At 39.8% G+C, this 25547-nt stretch overlaps 1 protein-coding gene across 1 annotated transcript in view; it reads left to right on the top strand.

Moving 5' to 3' along the window:
• Positions 1-25547, top strand: part of LOC124802832 (cohesin subunit SA-2-like) — a 376821-nt gene that overhangs the window by 113448 nt on the left and 237826 nt on the right. Inside the window, exons 5-6 of the mRNA XM_047263844.1 lie at positions 1906-2086; positions 8690-8872. Of these exons, the coding sequence (XP_047119800.1) occupies positions 1906-2086; positions 8690-8872 (364 nt within the window). The remainder of the gene's footprint in view (positions 1-1905; positions 2087-8689; positions 8873-25547) is intronic.

Below are 25547 nucleotides of genomic sequence, written 5' to 3'. Positions count from 1 at the left end.
TGTTCTTTTCATAGAGCAATTGCAACTGAACATTAATGTTCAGATTATCCATACATTTTTATTTGGTTTTTCCACTTGCAGTTCTAACCTTCCACCTTTTGTAACAACTGTGTTTGCATCAAATGTGATGTGCACTTTTACTGGTCTCTCCCCTCTGCTGTTAGTATGGCCAGATGAGCAAGACGGAGGTTGCTGTCGCTTTTGTATGTATGCGTCTGTAACATATTTTATTCTGTTCTCTCTTTTTAAATGTTTTATTATTTCTTAGGTATTTCATGTTTTTGTTGAGAGAGGTTACACACACACACACACACACACACACACACACACACACACACACACACAGAACCAAGCATACCTCCCAGACTGTCTGCAATAAGAGACAGATAAATAGTAACATGGTTTTCATTGCAGAAGGGACACTGTTTCGCTATTTCCGTACCTATATATCCATTTTGTCCGTAAATACTTTTTCTCTTCATTTGTTCAAAATTTTGTAATTTTCTTAATTAGACATATGAGTGCCAGGTGTCTGTAACTTGCTGCCATAATATTTTTGCACTGAGTCTTCTGGCCATCTTCAGGTGAATACTTGAAAAAATACGCTGGTATTGAAGACCTCGTTGGCATATACATGGTTTAACGAGTTATCACAGAACATGGGGTGCTAAAGGGCATGCACATGTGCTGCAAGACAGAACATTGCTCCATGTGCCCCTTGCTGGAAACTTGCCCCGTTGATAAGAGATCAATCATATTTGAATGGTAAAAATCACTGAATGATGTGGCTACATAGAGCGTGAAATTTTTTAGTGACAGTACTGTATTTACAGGCTACTAGTTCACACCATTTGGAACAAAAAACTCCAAAGACCTTGATCCATCAATCTCGTACCATATCAGATGAAAATAACCTACAAGTGGAACTTGAACAAGTGTGAACTCTGTTTCTGAACAACATCATATTCATCTCGGTGTGTACAAAGAGTGCTACAGATGTACAAATGGAGGACAAGGCCTTCAAAACAACAGGTTATCTACCATAATGCTTCTGCAGAAATAAGCAGAGTATTAAGAAGACAAGCTTAAGTGATGTTATGTCCTCCATTGAAAACTTCTGTGCATTACACGCAATAAGAAGAGCCTAGTCTCAATATTCTGTATACCTGTGCTTTACTGAGGGACGACAATAATTCCAGTGGCAATTAATATGTGAAGAAGTTCATGTGTGCCTATATTTAATGATGTGGAGAATCATACAGAGACTTCACAGTATGTCTATTTACTTTTGAGATCATCATTTGAAATGAACTCTTAAGTGTGCAGCACTCAGTTAAATAAATTTTCAATATGCTTCTACAGTAGTCGATATTTATCAGTAACAAAATGCAGATTGTCAAACCAAAGTTAGAGGCTGTTGTTCTATTAAAAACATTGTGTATGAGTACTTTGAGGTCTGCTTTATTGTGTTCTTATAGTTGTAAGCTACAATGATGTATTATTGAATAAAAAAGGAGTTGATGTATAGAGAACACAGGCTCATTCACTTAATGCAGTCATTCTGCTTTTGCTGTTTCCAAATCAGGCGTGGAAAATGTTCAGATGGTTGTTACTATTAGGCCACAGTGAACACCTTCCTTTGCCTCACCTATTAGTAAAATATGTAAGATTAAATAATGTTTTGTGCTGTGTGTGAGAGAGATTGTAATTATTATTAGAGTTTTCAATGTTATTGGATTTCAGAAATTTCATATTTCCTATATAATTACTTTTCTTTTAAGTTCTGGCCATGGGTTGACAAAAATGTTCAATAGAAAAAATGAAATAATCATCATCTACACTTCATTTATTAGACTTCGAGCCTATTCCATCCTCATTAATATAAATGTGTGTGTACATTTGCAGATTTTATCAGTCAGTGTTAAATGAAAAAGACAAAGAACAACTTTTCTTTCTGGTGTTCTCGGAGCACAAGCCTGTGGCACAGGAAGCAGCAGGCTATGTATTGCAAGTATCGAGAGTGATAATGGAAGAAGATGGCTCAAGTTTACTGGAAAACATTGCTTGCTTCTTCAAGGAATGTAAAGTAAGTCATAATCACAACAATGAAACCAATGCAACATATTAAATGTATCCCACTTCAAAATAACTGATAATGAGTAATTATGCTATACATTATCTCTTGGAGCTTTTATATTTAAAGTAGTGGGCATTCTTCAGGGAGCAAATAAATAAACTAAGGTGATAAACTGGGCATTTACTGAAACATATCAGTAGCCCTTGAAAGCTCTATTTTATTAATAGTTTTACTTGTGACTAGGTACATATGTCATGGACATTAACTGTGTGAGGCAGTGCAGTGGTTAAAACATCAGACTTCCTTTTGGAAAGATCAACTTTATTGCTCTGATTGGCCATCCAAATCCGTTTTCCATGGTTCCTCAAAACCACTTAAAGTCAAGTGCTTTAATGGTACCTCTGTAAAAGACGCGGCTGATTTTGTTTCCCAACTTGAACTTCTTCTCTGTATCTCATCATGTCATTGTCATCAGGATGTTAAATCACAATCATCCTGCTTCCTTTCATTGGTGCTACATTGATAATTTCATATTTTTCTCGTTGGTACATGTAAGATACTTCTATACTTAGCCTTTACATTTTTATAATAATATAATTATGCACTACTGAGAACTACATGAAATAATATGTTACCACATGACCAACTACTGGGATTTGCCAGTTAAACAGCCAACTCCCTTCACATAATGAGAATTTATGCTTTGATCAGCTATAAATACATTCCCTTTTGTGAGGATGTAAAACAAGAGAATTTTTGTGGGGAAGTAGTTGTTTTGGAAAATACAAATTACTTTATCCAGTCAAATAATGATTTTGTTCTTCCCACTGCATGTTTCAGTGGATTACACTGCTATCATAAAGTGGATTTATTACAATTAAAAAGGCATAGACACTTTAGGTGCGTCATGTTTTTGTGGGCAACCTGTGCTGTTGGCAGTAGAAGACAAAAGTCTATTTAAGTAAGAGACCCAAATTTATGCGAATGTTTTGTTGCAGTATGTACACTTTTTTGTAAACTAAACTAAGCAAAGACGTTGTGTTAGGAACCATCAACTGCGAAGAACATATTTTGAAGTTACACTTTCAGAAGGAGTATAACACAATTTATAGTTAATTAACACCTCAAACAGAAAGTGGAGCCCAGTCCTGATATTCCATAGACATTTGCTTTACCATGGGATGACAATAATTCCCTTGGCAACTGGTAAAATTGAGATATTACGTAAAATTATATGTTGTGGAGTGGGAGTGATATGTAGCCAGTTGAATACCTGGCACATGGGTCAAGGAAGTTCACTGTTCTGTTGCAAGAAGTATGGAACAATCTCACTGACGTTATAATGAAAGATGGGTAGGTTACACTAGAAAAAATACAGGAGCAACATAACTGCATACTGCTAATGACAACAACGTATGGCAAGGTCTAGAGGAGACCATTACACAGCAGTTTATGTCTACTGGCTGATGTCAACTGGCTGATGTCAACTGGCTGATGTCAACTGGCTGATGTCAACTTGTAAAAGGCCTTACAAACACATTACCAGTTCTAGTGATCTGCACACAATGGGCTAATGGGTTACAATATTTATGACAATATTAATTTTGCATAAAAAAAACATAAAATGTTATGTAATATCTCAGTTTTGCTAGTTGCCAAGGGAATTATTGTCATCCATGATAAAGCACATGTCTATGGAATATCAGGACTGGGCTCCACTTTCTGTTTGAGGTGTTAATTAACTATAAATTGTGTTATATTCCATCTGTACATATAACTTCAAAATATGAATGGTACATGCTCGAACTGAAACAAGGAGGTCATCATCAGTCCATGTTATAATAATGATATTGCGTAAATTTTTTGCCTGGCTATGACAAAGGCTAAGAGAAACTGGTACATTTGTAACTAGGAGGACTGACTATGGTGCTCCACTGCTCTCTTGAGTTTGTAGAGGACATCCTTAGTCATACTGAAGAGAACCTGATGGTGAGTACTCGGGACATTGCCCATGTCATGGGCCCTGCAGAACAAATAGGTCAGAGTTCATTCTCTCCACTGTGTGCGTACTGTAAAGCAGGAGATTTGAAAGTGATGCAATCTTCAAACTTATTTTACCTCTGACATGGATTCCTTATCAGAATGTCATCCATTAAATCCCCTCTACAACTTTTCAAAACATTATCTACACTGTATAATTACCATATGCATAGCAGGTGTGAGTGCAGTTCTGTATATATACTCTGTGTTTGCAGCTTTGCAGTGTGCCACATAATAATGGCCACATGGCCAAAATTTCAGTAATGATTTATATAAATAAATAATTTTACATACAAAGGCCATCATGAAGTCCTTTAAAGAAGTCTTTTACATGTAACAAAGTACCTAAAATGAGAATGCTTATTAATTTTGTATAACCTAATGGCAGAATGCATTGAAGATTACTTATTTATTCTTTCAGACTACTTATAGCAGGAAAAGTATGTTTGTTAAGTAACTGTGGCTTGAAAATATATTTTACTGAACATTTCTTCAGTTTACACTGTTTCATGGGTTTTCCATAGCGGTCCCAGGGCACACACTGTCCCCATTGTACCTCACTTCACATAACTGTATTTGTGTGCGCCCAGGGACTGCTATGGTAGCTGTGAAGGTCCTACAGGAATCCTGAAAAGTGACGGCTAACGGGGCTGTGGTGAAGCTACGATAGGCCCAGCAAGCCAGTAGTGGATTATGATTTCTGCTTTCAAAAATAGAATGGGCCTTGGAAAGGACAGATTTAATCAATGACAAACTTGCTATAAACAAGGACTTAGATTTGGAACATTAAATGTACAAACATTGACTGGAAGAGTGGAGGAGATGGTAGACATAATGGAAAGAAGGAAGTTAGACCTATTGGGGTTAGCTGAAATATGATGGAAAGGCTACCGACTGTACTGGAGTGGAAATGAGGAGGGAAGGAGAAATGGAGTGGGAATAGTAGTAAGAGAGGGATTGAAAGAGGAAGTGATAGGATGACGCTGATCAAAATATCACTCAAGGGGACGACCATAGAGGGAATAAAAGTGTTGTGTGCGTACTATAAGACCTTCGGTACACACACCATCAGATTATTTGCCTTGTCGCTCTAACGAAGTAGGCGAGTGTCAGCAATATGTCTCGTGGTCTTATCGTGGCGTGTTTATCTTCTGCCATTAGGTCAGACGATAGAAATGCCACTTGCACGCTTAGAGTAGCAGATTGACGGTGACCAACTTTAAACAGAACTTGATTAATTTTCACACACATTTATTAAAATAATAACAATCATAAACCTTACTTAACTTGATTCTGGATGCTATTTACAATTGACAATCTGAAGTTCCTTTGGTCTTGGTATGTTAATCTTATTCTCACATATCTCTGATACTTGACAAAGTGTCTATTCATTTATCTTCATGGCTATGTACAGGAGTATGGTAATCTTATTAGGTGCAAACTGAAACTTGACTATAGACTGGTACAGACTAATGTAGACTGGTACAGACTAATGTAGACAAATGCAGACTAACTAATCGGAGGTCTGTACACTCGTTATAATACCTCACGCGTTCAGGTATCACTGCCCGAGTGTGATCCGCGAGGAGAAAAGGTTCTATGTTAGCAGCAATCTCATTGGCTGCGTTACATATTAATACGCGAATCGGCAGAAGCAGAATTTGGTCCTTCTTTATGGCAGTGCCATCTCGTAGTGTGGAGACGGATGAGTGCTGCGCCTGCACTTAGTGGGGCGCGCTCTATTGAGAAAGTTGTGTATGCGCTGACTACGCGGAACTATGTACACAACAAAAAGCGTATGCGCCGCGGGTGGGTTGCGCTTCTGAGGAGAAGCAAGAGTTTCAAGAGGAAATGCAGAAGCAGATGGGAAGGAAGAATGTGAAAGTAATGGGGGATTTTAACGCACACGTTGGAAGAAAGAGACAAGGCTGTGAAAGTGTGCTTTGATCAGAGGGTTGGGGCTGCCGAAATGAGTAAGGTGACAGACTATTAGTTCTCTCAAAGGAATGGCTTGCTGGTTGAGAACTCTTGGTTCAGGAAAAGAGAGAGCCACAAGATTACATGGTACAGTCAAGACCTAAAGAGAAAGTCGATAGTTGACTACTTCCTGTACGATAGTGAGATGAATAGGAATGTCATTGACATTAAGGTAATACCATCAGAGGCCTTGGATAGCGACCACTGTTTGCCGGTAATGAACCTGAGAGGGAGTAAGGATAATAAAGGGACAGAAAACCAAGAAAGGCGCATAAGGGTGTGGAAGTTGAAGGGGGAAGAAAGCAGGCTATAGTACCTACAAGTAATAGAGGAAAGCATCCCAGAGGATGGACCAAAAATGGTAGAAGAAGAATGGGGTAGATTCAAGGGAACATTAGTAACTGCGGCGGAAGCAATGTGTGGGAGGACAAGCAACAAAAAGAGATGGGAAGAAACACCCTGGTGGAATGATAAAACAAAGGATATAGTAAAGAAGAAGAATAGAGCCTTTAGGGATTGTTCCAGAAGAGAACAGTAGAGATAAGAGAAGAGTATCAAGTAAGAAAGAAAGAAGCAAGGAAAGTGATGATGGAGGAGAGAAGTAAGTGGATGGAACACTGGACCAGAACAATGGATGAGGATAGTGAAGGTTCAAAAAAGGTTGTATGGGATGATTAAAAGTAAGAGGAAGAATGGTACAATAGATTATGCCCGAATGGTGAACAAAAGTGGCCAAGACGTAGAGAATAAGGAGGAACTCAAGAATATGTGGAAGGAGTATTTTGAAGAGCGCCTGAACCCAAATGGAGACCTTGATGAGGAGGAACAAGCCGAGGAGAAGAAAGAGGATGAACAGCAAATAGAAACAGACCGTACATGGGAAGAAGCGGAAGAGGCATTGGGCAAGATGGATGGAGGGAAGTCACCAGGTCTGGATGAGCTAAGTGTAGAGATGGTGAGAGCAGCAGGAGTGGTGGGGATACAATGGCTATATTGAGCAATGAAAATTGTGTGGAGACAGAAGATGATACCACAAGACTGGAAGAAGGAAATAATTGTCCTGATCTTTAAGAAGGGAAATAGTAAAGAGTGCAAGAACTATTGGGGGATAACATTAATGAGTCATTGTGCAGATATTTTTGAGAAAATTTTGGAAGCACAAATTAGGGCAAAATTAGGAGGAGGGATGAGAGAAGAGCAACAGGGCTTCAGAACAAGAAGGTCCACGGTGGATCTAATTTTTGCTATAAGACGATTGTAGAAACAGCATTATGAATATGGAATAGATCCACTAATGACCTTCCCGGACATTGAAAAAGTGTATGATTGTGTATGTGGAAGCAAAGTGTGGAAAGCCTTGGAAAACAGAGAGTAGCAAAACAGATTATTTGGAGGATAAGGGAAATGTACCATGGAAGTGTGAGCTTTGTGAAAGTGGGAGGAGCGATATCAGCTTTGATTGAACAGAAGAATGGCTTGAGGCAGGGAACTGTACTTTCACCAATACTTTTCATTGTAGTGTGGATGATATAATGAGTACAGTAGCACAAGTAATTGGTGAAGGAAAGATGAAAGCTATGGTGTTTGCAGATGATCTGATGATTCGAGGGGAATAAGGAGGAGGAAGTACAAGAGCAGTTGGACATATGGGAACAAACAGTACAAGAATATGGGATGAAATTTAGGATAAGTAAGAGTGAGATGATTATATCACAACAAGAACGAAGGAGAGAGGAACAACTGGAACAACAATTGGTGGGGAATGATTGAAGAAAGTGGAGAGTTTCAAGTACCTAGGAAGTCTGATACAGGAGGATGGAAAATATGACAGAGAAATAAACGAGCAGGGGAGAAAAGCAGAAATGTTTTGGAAGAGTGTCAGAAGCCTGGTATGGAGCAAGGATATACCCCAAATCAGTAAAAAGGTTATATACTGGTCATTTTATGTCCCAATCCTGACACATGCATCCGAAACCTGGGTTAGGAAAGGAAGAGAAAAAAGCAAAGTACAAGCTAGTGAGATGAAATTCTTGAGGAACAGTATTGGAGTGACAAATATAGACAGGTTAAGAAATGAGAGGATCAGAGAGTTAATGAAGGTGGAACTATTACAGGAGGAGATAGAAAATCAACACTGAGATGGTATGGGCATGTTAAGTGAATGGAGGTGAAGATGATACCCAGGAGGATACACAAGATGAAACCGGAAGGAAAGAGACCAAGAGGCAGACCGAGAGACAGATGGCTGAAAGGAGTGGAGGAATGTGTCCAGAAGAAAGGAGAAGACTGACCAAGGTGAGGACAGAGAGGTGGTGGCAAGACAGAAGATGATGGAGAGGCTTATGTTCCAAACAAATCTGGCCATGGGCTGGAAACTGTCCAAGATGATGATGATGATGATATGAGTTTTCCAATAACAATTTAGAAATTTTAAGTATAACATTAAGCAACAGGGTTTATCTGCTTTATTGTAGATTGCATCTTTTAGGTAGAGAATTTAGAGGTTTTATCTTTCATTTTCTACCCATATTTCATCTTTAATGTCATTAATGGCTGTTAATCTATCTTTTCATTCTACTGACCATGTGTTTACAGTATCATGGATATGAAACACTGTATGTGGACTCACTTTGGGGCATATGTAAAGAACTATGTGACTGGAAGGAATTCATAGAATGTTTTTTGCGGCAAAAAGATACAGACGCAAAGTCTGCATTTTTGAGGATCATGGTGAGCTGTATACATAGAGCTGTGACAGGTGAAACACCTAGATGTAAGGTAAGATGTGGCCTTAGACTGTTAGATTCTTGTTTATGTATTTTTAGAAGTGTATAATGACAATGCATATACAGTAATAATGAAAACTACAACACTTTGAATCAAACATGCAAATAACATGAAGGTTATATAACCTTTAAAGCAAGATATTATTTAAAAATCAGAGTTGGCTAAACAGTGTTCTCAGAATAACCATTATAATATGTAAATTCTTTTGTGGTAAACTTCTAGGAGCTGCAGGAAATTTTTACACATCACACAGTATCAAAGCCAATTCTTGTAATGTTTTTGTTAACACCTTGCTGTTGTTTATTAGCAACCATGAAAGGTGATCAGTTTGACGTATGTTGCCAAAGTTTGTTAATTCAAGCATAACATATCTCTGGTTTTAGGCTAAAAGTTTCTATTTTGGTTATAAATAACAGTTTCCCTTTTTATGAGGCCTACTTGGAAGTCCATGGGGTAGGCAAAATAATGTGAACACCTGTACTTACTTGGGAATGGTTTATTAATAAGGGGTTGGACTGCGTACTGCAGCTGCAATTCTTCATGGAGTACTGGCATATAATGATTGTATAATCTCCAGTGAATATTGTGCCACTCTTGGATCAAAACCTCTTCTAACTCCTGTAATGATGAGGGAGGTGGAAATCTGTTACAGAGTCTGCGCTCCAATACCACCCACGATGGTTCGATAATATTGAAGTCTGGGGACTGCGCTGGCCAGGGAATACACTGCATTTCAGTTGTATGCTACTCATACCACGATTGTACTGTCCTGGCCGTGTGAATGGGTGCATTATCATCCTGAAATATGGCATCATTATTGGGGAACAACATTTAAATCATGGGGTGCACCTGATCTCCTAAAATGTTCACATAATTGTTGGCTGTAACATGGCCTTTGAGAATAACGATGGGACCAGCAGAATACAGTGATATGGCTGCCCACACCATCACACATCCACCTCCATGCTTAACCATTGGAATCAGGATTCTAGTGTTTTTTTCAGATGTAAACCCAGCTCGATGTTGGAAGTAACAGTAATGTTGACTCGTTGGACCACATGACGTGTTTTCATTGATCATCCATCCAGGATTTATGCTCCTGACACCATTTATTATGCTCCTTTGCATTGGTTGTCATCACTAATGGTTTCGGTGTAACAGCTCGTCCATGAATATTCGCGTTATGGAGTTCTCAGCAGACAGTGTTGAAAGATACAGGGTCTCGAAGATGTCCCTTGAGCTCTGCAGTCACTTTAGCCACTGTAGTTTTGTGTTGTTTTGACACAATTCATGTTAGCATATGGCAATCGCTGTCATTTAATTTTGATTTGCACCCACTATTACATTTACGCGATGATGTCTTTCCATGTTCTGTGTAGGTAGTCATGACTGTTGAAACAGTTGCTCTTGAAACATCCAATAAGTTGGCTGTTTTGGGTACTGATGCTCCAGCTAATTGGGCCCCCGCAATCTGATTTCGTTGAAACTCTTTTAGGTCTTTCATTGCACATTGACATTGGCCTCTGAATGCAAATATGAAGTGTGCACTACTCGTTAACAACCTGCACTGATGCCTATTCTGTATTGAACATGTATGGTCCAGTGCAACAGGTGCCTTACCTGCGTTGTTGACTGTTAAATGCAGCCATCCCATTACTACCACTGTTCACATTATTTTGTCTATCCCCTGCATGTAAACAGTCATTCAAAAAAATTTGCATAGCTGAAGGCACATTATCAGATTCCATGTCACTGAATCAAACTAAACAAATATTTGCGTAAATTGCAACACTAAGATGAGCATGTTTAAGTAAAATGAAGCTTATATCACAGGTTAACAAGAGAAAACCATATGATTAGGGATTACAAACATCTATGATTTCATGAGTATTAGAATCCAGTGTGGTGTAAGCCCCCATGTGCCATAACTGAAACCTTAAACATCAGTGCATGGAATGAAAAAAGTTCTGGATATGATGCTCACGATCTGAGTGGGGGGAGGTTCCATCTAAGGAGATGCAGCAAATCTGTGCCAAACATTGTTCTTTAGAGATGAATTGCATATTTGCCATTGCATGTACTGTGTCATTGTTCTCCCATAAAGGGGTATGTGGAGTTGCCAGTTTGAAGAACAGTACCATTGTCTCTTAAACTGTCTAATATGGTAATTTCTATCTTCATTAGTCTCAATTGGTAGAAGTTATAAATCATAACCGTATCCCATCTTCACTCCAAACTGACATACTGCCATAAGAGAGTAATACTAGATTGAAACTTGCACCTAGTCTAGTTAAACTAAGATAAATATGGTTTTGACCTATGTTGCACAGTGGTTGCAATTTAGCTTGTAGATCACATGACTGGTTTCACATGTAGCCCTGCCCTCGACGGGATAGCTGATACTTGTGATTGGACTGGAATATGTGGTGAAGGGAGGATGTATGGGACATGTCATGCATCTAGGTCTATTACAGGGATGTGAGGCATGAGGCAAGGGGTCGGGAGTGGGGGTTGATTAGGGATGGACAAGCATATTGCCTAGGTTCAGTGGGCAGCAGAATACCACTGTGAGAGGGGTCGAAAGGATAGTGGGTAGAACATTCCCCATTTTAGGATACAGAGAGAGGTAGTCAAAACCCTGGTGGAGAATGTGATTAAGTTGCTCCTGTCCATGTTGTTACAGAGTCATGAGGGAAATGCTCCTCTTTGGGAGGTGGTTGATTGACTGGAGGTATTTGTTTCTGTACAAGGATGGGAGGGCAATTACGGTCTGTTAAGGTCTCAGTGAGACTCCTGGTTAATTTTCAGAGGGACTGCTCGAGGTCACTAGGCTGATAGGAGCAGACTTACTGATATGGAATGGGTGGTGACTGTCGAAATGGAGGTATTGCTGGTGGTTAGTAGGTTGTATGGGCAGAGGCACTGATGTAGACATCTTTGAGGTGGAAATCAACAATGAGGATCATGGCTTGTTGCATTGAGGAGAATCAGGTGAGGTGAATGGGAGTGAAGGTGTTGAGGTTCTGGAGGACTTTGGGTATGGTATTGTCAAATGTGATCCAGATCACGAAGGTTTATAAGTAAATGTGAACCGGGTAAGAGGTTTAGGTCTGGGTTATCGGGAAGGATTCCTCCAGATGGCCCACAAATATGTTAGCGTGGGATGTGCCGTGTGGGTGTCCATTGCCAGATTTGTTTGTAGATGATGCCTTCAAAGGAGTAGTAATTATGATTGAGGATCTAGTTGGTCAAGGTGACTAAGAATGAAATTGTAGGTTTGAAATCTGTTCAGCATTTGGAAAGGTAGTGTTCAGTAACAGCAAGGCCATGGGCATTAGGGATGTTAGTGTAAAAATAGGTCGCATCAATAGTTACAAGCAGTGCACTGCGTGGTAAAAAATCCGGAACTGTGGAGAGTCAGTGAAGGAAATGGTTGGTATATTTTATATAGGAGAATAGGTTGTGGATAATAGGCTGACAGTGTTGGTTTATGTGAATAGAGGTTCTCTCAGTGGAGGCACAGTAACAGGCCACAATGGGACATCCTGGGTAGTTGGCTTTATGGACTTTAGGAAGCATGTAGAAGGTGGGAGTGCAGGGAGTGGTAGGGATAGGGGAGAGATGGACTCTGGGGAGAGGTTCTGGGATTGGCGTAAGGATTTGAGGAGAGGCTGGAGAGCCTGCTGGATTTCCAGAATAGGGTCACTGCAGCAGGGTTTGTAGATCGACAAATTCGACACCTGTGGAGTTCTCCTGCCAGGTAACCCTTGCAGTTCAATTTGATAGTGGTGGAGCCTTTTGTCAGTAGGTTGGACCACAAGGTCAGGATCAGTTTTTAGGTGATGGATTGGGGTTCTTTCTGTGGATGTAAGGTTAGCTTGCGTGTTGAGGGATTTGGGGAACAATGGTGAGGCAAGATCTGAGGTTAAGAAATTTGGGAAAGTTAACAGGGACTGATTTGTGGGACAGTGGGTTTGGATAATGGTCGGACTGAGACGTGAACTGTGTCAGGCTGGGTTCAAAATTGGTCTTTAGTAGAGTCTGATTCGTAGGGTTGGCAGCATGAAAGTGTTTCCACTGTAGGGACCAGGAGGTGAAGAGAAGCTCTTTAACAAGTTCACCATGATTAAATTTGAGAGTGCGGCAAATGCAAGGCCTTTGGAAAGGACTATCCTTCTATAGGACTAAGGCTTTTGGAAGAAAGATTCGTGACTCTGTTTGTGTCTGCTTAAGTTATGGGTTCCCTCCATGGTGCGAGCTAACATCCCATAAATGTTCGGGCTCAAATGCGGTTCCCTTTCATCAAAATGTCTTGGCTCAAACTTGTCTAGGGGTTGAATTGCATGTGTCGCATTACACACCCTAAATTGGACACTTGTGACCCTTTGCTGAAATTGTCTGGCTGATGGCAAGTTTGCGAAATACAAAGTTAATATAACATATAATAACAGTAATAATAATATTGGGAACTAAATTAGCGACCCATACATGATGTACGCCACACAGTTGCTATTTGGTTAGAATAATTTTTATTCAGAAAGCAGACTAATAGCGAAAGTGGTCGTATTTAGAGTTACTGTTACACTCAAGTGCATATCCATTTGACACAGTTTGATCATGCGCATTCTCATCGTGAATTAAAAGTCTACGCGAAATGTTAGAGTTCACACCAGGTGCACGGCTGCTCACCGCTCAGTGACTAAGTCCCGTGATACTACAAAATGCAAAATTTTCTAAGTCATTTCACTTCCTAGCTACCTAAAGACCAACTGTCCTCTTCTGCTTCTCCACCAGCACTCTCCCTTTGGTGTCTAGACCAGAACTGCCTGTCTCTGGCCGTGTTTTTCCTGCATGCCGAACATTGTCATGCAACTGACTAGGGCAGTTACTTTTCCTGAAGCTGTCCATCTGATTGGCTACAGCTTATGCTACATTATTTTGCATTTTATCATATTTAAATAATCAAAGCTTGACCACTTTCACATTCCAAATAAAGTAACAATAATAAACATTACATTCATTTACATAAAACCAATACAATTTCCTTCTTAGCTTTGAATGCCACAGCCAGTAGCCTTGCACCCATGTGATTTCTGATAAATAAATAAAGAACAAAAGTAACTATTATGCACTAAACTTTACGGCAAATATTCTATTACCTGATGATTTAATAAGGTGGCATGCTGTCATCGTCCAGTGTGTTTTGTGTGGAGGAAATGATGATCTGATGCTTAACTGAAAATACTGATAATTAAAATTTACTATATCTTTTAAACAAATAAGGTTACAGAGTTGATATTTACAATGTTTGTCATTTTAGTGATGTGCTTCTGTATGAAATGTTGAGGTTAAGATTGACCAGAGCGTTCGATTTTAACATTCAGGTCTTTATTACAATACTTGTTAATTTCACTTTAACAGTAAATCCTAAACTATTATAGATATGATCAATATTCAAGTTTTTTTGGGATCACCATGAAAATTTATGGAGGAGTGCAGATTGAAATTACTGTGGCTTGATTCCCTGCATTACTACAGAATTAAATAGTTTTAATAAATGTTTCCCTTTATGGTCGATCTCAGGTCTGCCATATTTAACACTGCTACGTCTCCTTGGCCAAAAAAGGCTTCTACTGGGTTTCCCTATGATGTAGGTTCTCGTCTGTCTCACTCGCACACTACAGCGCGTAGGCCTCAATAGACAATAGACGCTTGTGGGTTTCCCCATCTCGTGGTGAATCTGTGCCCTTTGTGGCATCTGGTCCTGGACGACAGGGTTAGTTTCACAATTCCTGAAGGCTGTCTCTTTTGGCTATATACTTAAACGAGAGCAAAATGCTCATTAACTCACAGTGGGAGGGAGTTTTTGAGGTTGGGATAAATGTAGTAGGTCTGTGAGACAAGGTTTGTCAGCTGGAAGGGACTATGGGGGAGGTCTGGAGGCTGTTGTAGTGGTGCTGGGTAGTGGTAGTCCAAGGTAGGAATAGGAGTTGAATAGATTGGAGAGTTTTTTGAGGTGGTGTCATGCTTGCTGCTCTAGTACATGGAGTGCAAGAGTTTCAATGTGTGAGATGGCATCCAAGAACTTGGGATTGCAAAGCAGGAGAATTTTACAGACGGAGACAAGGTGTTTTGGGCCTGATTTATATAGTTTTGCAGGACTATGTTGGTGAGAGTTAAGGATTTTTGGAATCTGAGCATGTTGAGGTCATTGTGGAAAGAGAGGTTGCAAATGAAGATTGGTAATTTCATGGTAAGGCCATTTCGGGGAATTCTGTGAGCCAAGCAACAATGGAGGAGCAATATATGGGACTGGGTTCAGGCTAGGGATAAAGTCAGTTTTCTGTATTGGTACAGATGGAAGGAGCAAGGATCAATGCTGGAGGATAAAAACACGTAAAATTAAGTAAATAAGATGGCAGTACATGCAAAACAATTTGCAAAAATACATAGGGAAAATGACAAAGGAAAGGTAACGAATGAATTACAGAGAATCAGGATGAAACCTGAGGGAGTAGGCTGATAGTGAAAGGCAAAAATGAACTGAAATTGACATGAAAACGCAATGAGACCAAAGATAAAAATAAATAAAAAGATTATAACTTGGGTTGTAGGTCATTTAACATTTTTTAAATGTTTGGATAATAAGTTGGCGTCTCTTCATCTAAGAATAGATGATGAATGCAGCTAGCCGCTAACTCTGTGTAATGTCTTGTCTGTATAGACGTGTATCTGTTGCCTTTAAGATCCCTTCACCTTCACACATAAATCTATACAGTAAAGTAAGGGCCTCCATTTCTTGTCTGATCCGTGATAAGACAGGCGAAAAGTTAGACTAATGGAGGATTATTAGTATTATCTCTATTTTCATTCGCTCTCACTCTTTCTCTCCCTTATCTATGTACAGTTTTTAATATAATATTTCATTACGTGAAATCAGCCAAATAGAATCTTTGGTGGAGTCCTTCGTCTTGGTAATCAGCGGCTGGCTTGCTGTAAGAGAGCTTTACATTTATTATTACTGTTAAACACTGCATTCAGTTGGGAGAATCAATCGTTTGGACAATTTGTTCCTTTTACAAAAGATTGCGAATTCCAGATTTGTATGAAGCCTTTTTGGACGATTTAAGACAGACTCGGTGATTGCAGGCTCTCTTCGACACAGCTGAAACTTCCCCACTAATTACAGGGCCAACGTGATCTTCAAATTATTCAGAAAAAACTCATTCGTTCATTCACTCCAGAACAAAAAAGTCACAAACCTTATTTATGGAGGAAATCGTGTATTAAATCCATCTCCATTACATGTCCAGATCTCCAGTGATTCCACGCCTTAATTATTTTCCGTTTACAGCCTCTTTCTCTTCAAACAAACCGCTAGCGGCACAAATGTTAATTGGCTCGCTTTAGCGAGAAGAAAAGCAGAATATGTATCTCTCAGAAACACGTCAATCCCTCAACAGATACTCCAGAAGCTGTCCTAGTTACCATTCTAACAACCATGGAGAATGTGTATATGCATCTCTGTTATTTCAAAGAATAAACGCACTAGAAAATACTTTGGCGTCGTCGAGCTGTCGCTGCATATATTACGAGAAAATCAGATCAGATAACTTTTCCAAAGTGAATGAATGTGGATGGTTTGATTGAAAATGATTAATTGGTGGGTGGTACAGGGTATTTTCTGTGGGGACGTTACAATGTCCCTTGCAGCGAGCGAAGTTTGTGAGCCTAATTTTAATTTACCGAACACACTTCGCGAGCTATCTATTAGTGTGGATAACCCGGAAGTGATGAGTGTCAGTCCTCCGACTGAAAAAAATTAACATTGAAAACAGAAGAAATGAAGAGACAGGTACCGCGGCTGTATTGCTTTTACGTGCATCAAGGTATTATGTCTGCTGTGCACAACCATGGAAGATGATCTTTCGTGAAACTGTTATCAGGGTCTACCCATTCGGGAACTTTCGTAAGCAGGGAAACCTTGGAAAACCTCTTAAGCCTAGACCCCCCAGCCTACGGTACATAGAAGATAGGAAAGCCTACAGAAGAGAAAAAATAATTTTGAAATTGATCTCTAAATGAAAGATAGGGATCGATTTATATAACGATTTGGAGAAGAGTGATTTGTGCCTCTAGTAAAAAAAAAAATTTTACTCGAGTTTTTTGTTTACAATCTTGTTCCCAGGACAATATTTTGCGGTGCTGAAACTCCCCCGGATCTTGCATGTCCCCGACGTCCACATTTGTAGTCGGTCTTCTACGCGGCCCACAATGGGAAGAATAGAATGGACAGGGATACCATATTTTACATGCAACATTCATTCCAAAAGAATTAGCAATGACCGAAAGGGAAACTCTTCCTGTAAAAGAACTGGTTAGGTTGCACCGTCCAAGATTCTCCATTTTGAAAACAAAATCCCTATGGCTTCATGCATCCTTTTTCTTACGATGTACTGCAAGGAATTTAGCCATTGACTTAAGGTTTCCATTTATCAATTGACTAATGCTGTTGCTGAAAACATCATAATAGTTACTCTAGTTTGAATTTTCTTTTGGACTTCGCATCACCACTTGTGCTTATAAGTCCAAAAATTCTGACACATTTTCTGTCAATGATTTATTCTTCGTAATTTAAAGGATTCATGCAACTTGCAGTAGATTTTGGATTCAAATCATCGAATAATGGAAAGTGTGGTTCATTTTATACAGAGACATAATCCATCATTTCCTTGAAAAGTCATATCATTTATCTATACTCATAAAAATTTTATCCTAAATACATATATTTATCCGCTTGATTGCTGTAATGTAAAAGTTATTAGTAGTGAGGAATGTGGATTCACTTCTTTCATTTATTCTCTGATTCATCCGGCATTCATACATGCACATATATGGAAATGGATTTTCAAACAAAATTCCAATGTGAACAAGACCCATTAAATAACTACTAATTCTGTGAATATTAATTTCTTTTGACATTCAACAATAAATCAAAAACTATTAACCTGTAATTATGACACTTTTTTTTTGAAGTTGAACATCAATCTGTTTCCCTTCACGTTTGATGCGAGTCTCTTACAAAGCATATCTGTGTCGTCTATATTGATTCTAAATCTCACGCCGACGTCAATTGTTTTGCGCGGGAAATTATCTTTGCGGCGTTAACCGTCACTCATGATTCACTACTTAATCGCAAAACTTCACTTCACACGTTTACACATCTAAGCGTGCACTTGAAATTATATATGAACATTCACTGGGAACCCCTTTTGATTATGCAGCGTCATTTTCAGGAAATATTTCTTTCTTCTTGAAGGTAATTCAGATCCTTTATAATTCTTGATGACATTAGCAATGCTAAACTTCTATTTTTACCCAAACACAGGTGAAGCCTATCCCCACTATCTTCTTTGCAGCACTCGATAGTTATAGTTAGTCACTATTTGTACAATTTGTGTCACTGATTAATTATTTCAGTTTAAAGTTTTCTAATACTAAACACACACAGTTTATTGTTATGTTTTTACAAGCGTTCATCTCTGTCACTTGCAACACCATTCCTCCCTACCTTCTAATCTTCATTAAATTTTTTCAAGTCGTTATGGGAAAATATCCCTTTAATTTTGTTAGATCCCGGATAGGCTAACAGATAAGCCCCAGGGTTCGGAATTTGCAGAATGATGTATGGGCCAGTATATAATAACTCCCATTTCTTTATACTCTTCTTTATTAAGGATGATTTGGTATGTCTTTTGACTAGTACCTTCTCTCCGACATGGTACGCCTGTACCCTCTTGTCATACTGTTGTTTTCTCTGATCAGCCTTTTGCGTCATATTTATGATGGCTTGTCTTATTTTTTCTTCCCAAGGCATTTCAGTTTCATGCGTTTTGGGCATATGTTCAGTCCAGAAGTTTTCTTCTTATGCCTCGAACATCAATTCATGAGGTGTATATCCAGTGGAGGAGTGGGGCATGTTGTTGTATATCTGCTCAAATTCTTCCACATAATTTGCCCATGCAGTCTGCTTATTATGGCAATAGGTCCTCAAACTCCATTTCAACATGCGATCTATTTCCTTTTGAACTTGAACCTTTAACCTCCAGGGAACAGGATAGAAAGTTCTACAATACGTTTCGTGTGGCTTAACGTAGAGATGGCATATGTATCCCTTAATAACTCCTGGCCTTTCATCAAAAACGTTTTCATACGTTAATAATAATTCATTGAGCTGCTTCTTCTGATCTTTGATAATGCAGTCGGATTCATTTAACTTTTCAAACACTAATTGACCGAAATCTTTGACTTGGAACTCATTAATTACGTGCTCTTTAGAATTTTGGGCCGTCCTGATTACTTGCACACTGATCTCACAATTATATTTTCTCGTAAGGCCTTTTTTTTTTTTTTTTTTTTTTTTTTTTTTTTTTTTTTTTTTTTTTTTTTTTTTTACAGCAACTCCAACTCAATTTCTTGTTTATTAACATTCAGCCAAATTTTTCCTGTTTTAAAATCTATTCTGCATCCGTATTGACGTAGGCTGTCGACTCCGATAATGCAATCTACCACCAAATTTTTCACAACAAGGAATGTGCTTAATATTGCTACATTTCCGAATTCCACACCAAGTAGTGACTGCACCTTTACATTAGCCGATCGAGCCCCAACGGCGCCTATTATTCTGCAATTCTGAACTGGAAAAACTGGTACTCGTCTTATATTTCTGATCCTGTTGAATAGTGCCTCCGAAATAACATTTGTGGTTGCAGCTGTGTCTAAAACCGCCACTATAGGTACGGTCTCCCTAATGACTTGCACTTCGGCTACTGCCACCTGTTCCTTATCCTCATCTTGTGGTTCTAAGTCCTCGGTCAGTTCATCTACCAGTAATCGTCCATCATTATATGTTAGCATGGGTACACATATCCTGTTCCCCTCAACCAATTGTTGACCGCTCCTCCGGGGCACAAGTGGGTCCTTACAAGTTTGTTGGATTTTGATTTGTCTGCTGGTTGACATCATCCGTCACTTCGGTAATTACCGGTTGATTTGTAGATGTCTGTCCCCACTGATATTGGCTATTTGAATTCATTCCTCCCGGTTGATTCCAATTTCTATTATTGTTATCATTCCAGGCTTGGGGTCTGAAATTTCTTTCATTCCCCCACACGGGGTTGTATCTTTTCCCGTTCCTGTTGTTCCTTGAATAGCCCCTCGCAAGACCATTGCCGGGATTACTATTGAGATTTTGTGGGGTTTCTCCATTATTTAACGATCTCTGTCCATTCCTTTTAAGTGTCGATTGATCACCATTGGTATAACCCATACTTCCACCTTGCCTACTGTTTGGCGGAGGTTCTATCACCCTATATTGGAATCTGTTATCACGGGCTTTCTGGTTGTTCTCTTCGATAATATCTATATGGTCTAACGTCGTGAGGAACGACTCCAAGTCTTTGTTGTTGCCGTAAATCAATTGATTCCGGATGCTAGTTGGTAGTCTTGCCTTAAGTATGTTTATTATGTCGGGCAAGAGCATAGGTCTGTCCCAGTATCTTGTTTTATTTATGTATTTTTCAAAATACCTTCTAAGGCTTCCTTTCGAAAAGGAGAAAGGCTCTGGGTAGAGCACCTCCTTTCTTAGGCGTTCCTGTACCCCTTCTGACCAGAACTTTGCTAAAAATGCCTTCTCAAAATCGTCATATGTCGGGCAAACAGAAGTCATGTCCGAGGCCCAGATCGCCCCCGAACCTTGTATATATCCTGTAACAAAACTAATCTTCTGCCACTCCGACCAATTTCTGGGTAGCACTCCTCTGAAACTTCAAATAAAAACAATTGGATGGACCCCCCTTTTGTCAGGGTTAAAAATCTGGAATTGCCGATGCTTTATCATTTTTTCTTCGGCATGGCAAAGGCTTTCATAATCTCCATTAGATAAGAATTCATGCGAACAACCAGCTTGTGGCAATTTAATGTTTGAATTACTTTGCACAAGTCAGTATTGTGTGCAAATGGGCAGTAACTGGCTCTATAGTCGCTGCCAACTTCTGCTGCTGCCCTGCATTCATTCGTTCTGAGCTTTGTTGGGAAGCGCGCATCGACTCTTCTATCGTTTGTTTCCAATGCTCCAAATCAGCACCTAACTGCTATCACACCTCCTCAAGTCCTTTCGCAAACAAATTCTCTTCCTGTTTGCCAGATGAACTCTGGAATGCTGCCTTAACATTTTGCTCAACGTTTTCACACATTAGCCTTTTGTTTTCTAATGTGATTTCAGATAATTTACCCGTTAATACGTTAATTTGGTGGTCTATAACGTCTTGACGCTCTGTCTGATGTTCAGCGCTTTCCTTTAGGTTAGTCTGTGTACGTGCCAATTCAGGAAGTTGCGCAATTGCACATGACATGGCATCTTGCTTTTGTACTAATTGCGGAACCATTTCCACTTGTTCCCGTACAGTATCTATCTTAATAGCCACGTACTCCTTCATTTCGACATGTACGTGGTGAGTAGATTCCTCACATTGTGCTTTCACCAATTCTATTTGTGTAGTTAATTTTCGTTCCGTCTCTTCCTTCCTGATCTTTGAGTTCCTTGGTCTTCGCCTCTATCCGCTGCTCTAATTCGGAAAAACTGTCTTGTAACTGCTGCTTAATCTCAGTCTGGACTAATTTCATCTCTTCTTGAGTTTGAGTGACTGTCACTAATTGTGCTATAATATCGGTTTTCAGATTTTCCTGCCCTTCAGTAACTGAGGCTAATTTCGCGGTAATGTCGGTTTTCAGAGTATTCATGCTCCCGGTTATCATCTGCATCTGTCTCATGATAATTACCAATGGATCTAATCCCTGCTGCGTACTTGCTGTAACACCTCCAGCCGTGTCTACAGGGCGTTCTGTTGTGCTATCTGTAGCCATCATTCCTACGACACTTCTTACTGCTTCATTGATTATCAGTGCTAACAGCTGAAGGCTGATGCGTGCTGCTTTGCTCTGCTTGACTCATCCTAAACATTGCCCTAGTTAAAACCATATAAATGTTCTACTGTCACTATATATAACTCCCTTCTACTATCACTATATGTAACTCCCTTCACACAAGAGTACTTCTGTGTCTACTTTCTTAATGTACATATACAGATAAATGCAACTGGGACAGGTCAATCAAAACACTTCCTATATCTAACATGAACACAATTAATCAATGTTCAAATATCAAATAACACTAAACAGAAAAGCGTATACTTCAACTGTACTAGCAAGCTTTAATAATAAAAATATAGATCTGGCCTTTTCTCTGCGCCCAGCGTGCTGTCTTTTGGCTTTATTTGTAGATCCAATTATATCACCTGCGAGTCTTTCCTCTCTTTTCCAAGCGTCAGTTAGGTTAGCTCGTCGTAGTTGACATGAAACAGAAAACAAAATTATTTTAGCAAAGTCCAAAAACAACGTCCTGTCACGAATAGGCCATTTTAACATTTTTTAAATGTTCGGATAATAAGTTGCCGTCTCTTCATCTAACAATAAATGATGAATGCAGCTAGCCGCTAACTCTGTGTAATGTCTTGTCTGTATAGAAGTGTATCTGTTGCCTTTAAGATCCCTTCACCTTCTCACATAAATCTATACAGTAAAGTAAGGGCCTCCCATTTCTTGGCTGATCCGTGATAAGACAGGCGAAAAGTTAGACTAATGGAGGATTATTAGTATTATCTCTGTTTTCATTCGCTCTCTCTTTCTCTCCTTTATCTATGTACAGTTTTTAATATAATATTTCATTACGTGAAATCAGCCAAATAGAATCTTTGGTGGAGTCCTTCGTCTTGGTAATCAGCGGCTGGCTTGCGGTAAGAGATCTTTACATTTATTATTACTGTTAAACACTGCATTCAGTTGGGAGAATCAGTCGTTTGGACAATTTGTTCCTTTTACAAAAGGTTGCGAATTCCAGATGTGTATGAAGCCTTTTTGGACGATTTAACACAGACTCAGTGATTGCAGGCTCTCTTCGACACAGCTGAAACTTCCCCACTAATTACAGGGCCAACGTGATCATCAAATTATTCAGAAAAAACTCATTCGTTCATTCACTCCAGAACAAAAAAGTCACAAACCTTATTTATGGAGGAAATCGTGTATTAAATCCATCTCCATTACATGTCCAGATCTCCAGTGATTCCACGTCTTAATTATTTTCCGTTTACAGTCTCTTTCTCTTCAAACAAACCGCTAGCGGCACAAATGTTAATTGGCTCGCTTTAGCGAGAAGAAAAGCAGAATATGTATCTCTCAGAAACACGTCAATCCCTCAACAGATACTCCAGAAGCTGTCCTAGTTACCACTCTAACAACCATGGAGAATGCATATATGCATCTCTGTTATTTCAAAGAATAAACGCACTAGAAAATACTTTGGCATCGTCGAGCTGTCGCCGCATATATTACGAGAAAATCAGATCAGATAACTTTTCCAAAGTGAATGAATGTGGATGGTTTGATTGAAAATGGTTAATTGATGCGTGGTAGAGGGTATTTTCTGTGGGGACATTACAGTCAGTGGGCAGATATGTATAAAAAATGGAGGCATCAGATGTGACTAAGGTAGGGTTAGCGTATACAACTGGAATAGAAAGGAGAAATAGTGGGGTGGGGAGGGGTTGGTAGGATGCGGTACAAGTTTACGTGGCACAGAATATAATGCTTGAAAACATGCAAGTGCGATGCAGGAAGTGTGATCAATTTGAAGGTTTAGGGTTATTGATATCAACGAGAGTAATGTGGGATGAGTTGATGCACTAACAGTCAGCATGGTCATGCATCCTTGTGGGTGTGCAGACAAAATGGTTGGTACAGTTTGGCTCGTAAGTCAGAGCGTGTAGTGCGGTTTGGAAGGCACCAAGTGAAACAAAAATAAGAAGAAAGAAAAGGACAGACACTGATTATAGTAATGTGTTTAAAAACAGTAACAAAGGGAAACAGCATTGGGTTACGAGATGGAAGAAAAGCTGTTAGCCAGAATCAAACAGTGGAAAATCCAAGATGGAATAATGATAATATTACGAAAAGGATGGATTGTTACGCACCTTATAGTGGAGATGATAAGTCGCAGACAGAGTCAACAAAAATACGCTGAACAAGTAAGCTTTCAGCTTAAAGGGCTTCTTCTGAATTAGCCAACATAAATACTCACATTCATCCAAATACAACTCATATGTACATGACCATTGTCTTTGGATGCCAAGACCAGACTGCAAGCAACAGAGCACGGGAGAAGCAGTCTGGGTGGTAGGGGTAAGGGGGGTGGCTGGTGGTGGGGAAGGGAGCAGTAGCAGGTTAGGGGTGGGGAATGGTAAAATGCTGCTTGTGGAAGCATACAGTGTTGAGATGGAGAGAGGATAGGGCAGCTAGACGCAGTCGGGAGGTTCGACGGAGGGCTTCATCTTTAGCCACCTGTGGCTGTTGCATCTCACTGAGGCCTTCATAGACCTTAATTGCCCTCCCAACCTTGTACAGAAACAAATTTCCCATGCCTTCTCCAGTCGCTCACCAGCTCCCAAAGTCCCACTGTACAGCTGCCGAGGAGTATTCCACTCATGACTCATTACCATCCAGGACTGGAGCAACTGAATTATGTTCTCCACCAGAGTTTCGAATACTTCTCATGATTTCCTGAAATGAGGAATATCCTCCCCACTATCCTTCCCACCTGTCCCACAGTGGTATTTCGCAGCCTATGCTACACACAATATCCTCATCCATCCCTACTCAACCTTTGCTCCCAACCCCTTAGCTGATGGCTCAAACCCCTGTAATAGACCTAGATGGAAGACCTGTCCTATACATCCTCCCACCACCAGCTACTCCAGTCCAGTCTGGAACATCACCTATCCCATCAAGGGCAGGGCTACATGTGAAACCAGTGATCTACACGCTACACTGCAACCACTATGCTGCATTTTACATGGGCATGACAACCAACAAGCTTTCTGTCCATATGAATGACTACTGACAAACTGTGTCCATGAAACAGCTGGACTACCCAGTTGTTGGGCACGCTGCCTAACACAATGCTCTTCGTTTCAATGACTGCTTCATAGCCTGTGCCATCTGGTTCCTTCGTACTACCAACTCCAGCTTTTCTGAATTGCGCCAGTGGGAACTCTCCCTGCTATATGTCCTATGTTCATTTAACTCTCCAGGCCTCAACCTTCGTCAATCAATGTCCTTCACTCACCTGTCCCCTTCCTCTGTTGCCACTCCAGCACCACAAAGCTTTTTATTGCACCAAACCATCCACAGTCTTCTTACTTCTCCCCTCTTCCATCCCTCCCCCTCCACCCACTGTTTAACATCACGACTGCTACTCTGCCCCTGTAAGCTCCCACATGCAACACTTTACTGGCCCCCACTGCTACCCTGTTACCCCTTCCCCTCCTTGACCACAAATCTCTCGCCCAGCACAAAGTCTCAAGCCTGGGAAAAAATGCAGTTGACTCCTGTATATAAGGGTAAAACAATGGACCCAAAAAATAGCAGAGCAATATCCTTAACATCAGTTTTCTGCAGAATTCTTGAATATATTATGAGTTTGAACATAACAAATTTCCTTGAGACCTAAAATCTTACAAGTTAGAATTATTTTAGAAAGCATCACTCAAAA

Source organism: Schistocerca piceifrons, chromosome 6 (genome assembly GCF_021461385.2).
Source record: "Schistocerca piceifrons isolate TAMUIC-IGC-003096 chromosome 6, iqSchPice1.1, whole genome shotgun sequence".
Taxonomy (NCBI): Eukaryota; Metazoa; Arthropoda; class Insecta; order Orthoptera; family Acrididae; genus Schistocerca; species Schistocerca piceifrons.
Note: the sequence above shows the minus strand (reverse complement) of the source record. Positions and strands in the feature narration are given on the sequence as shown.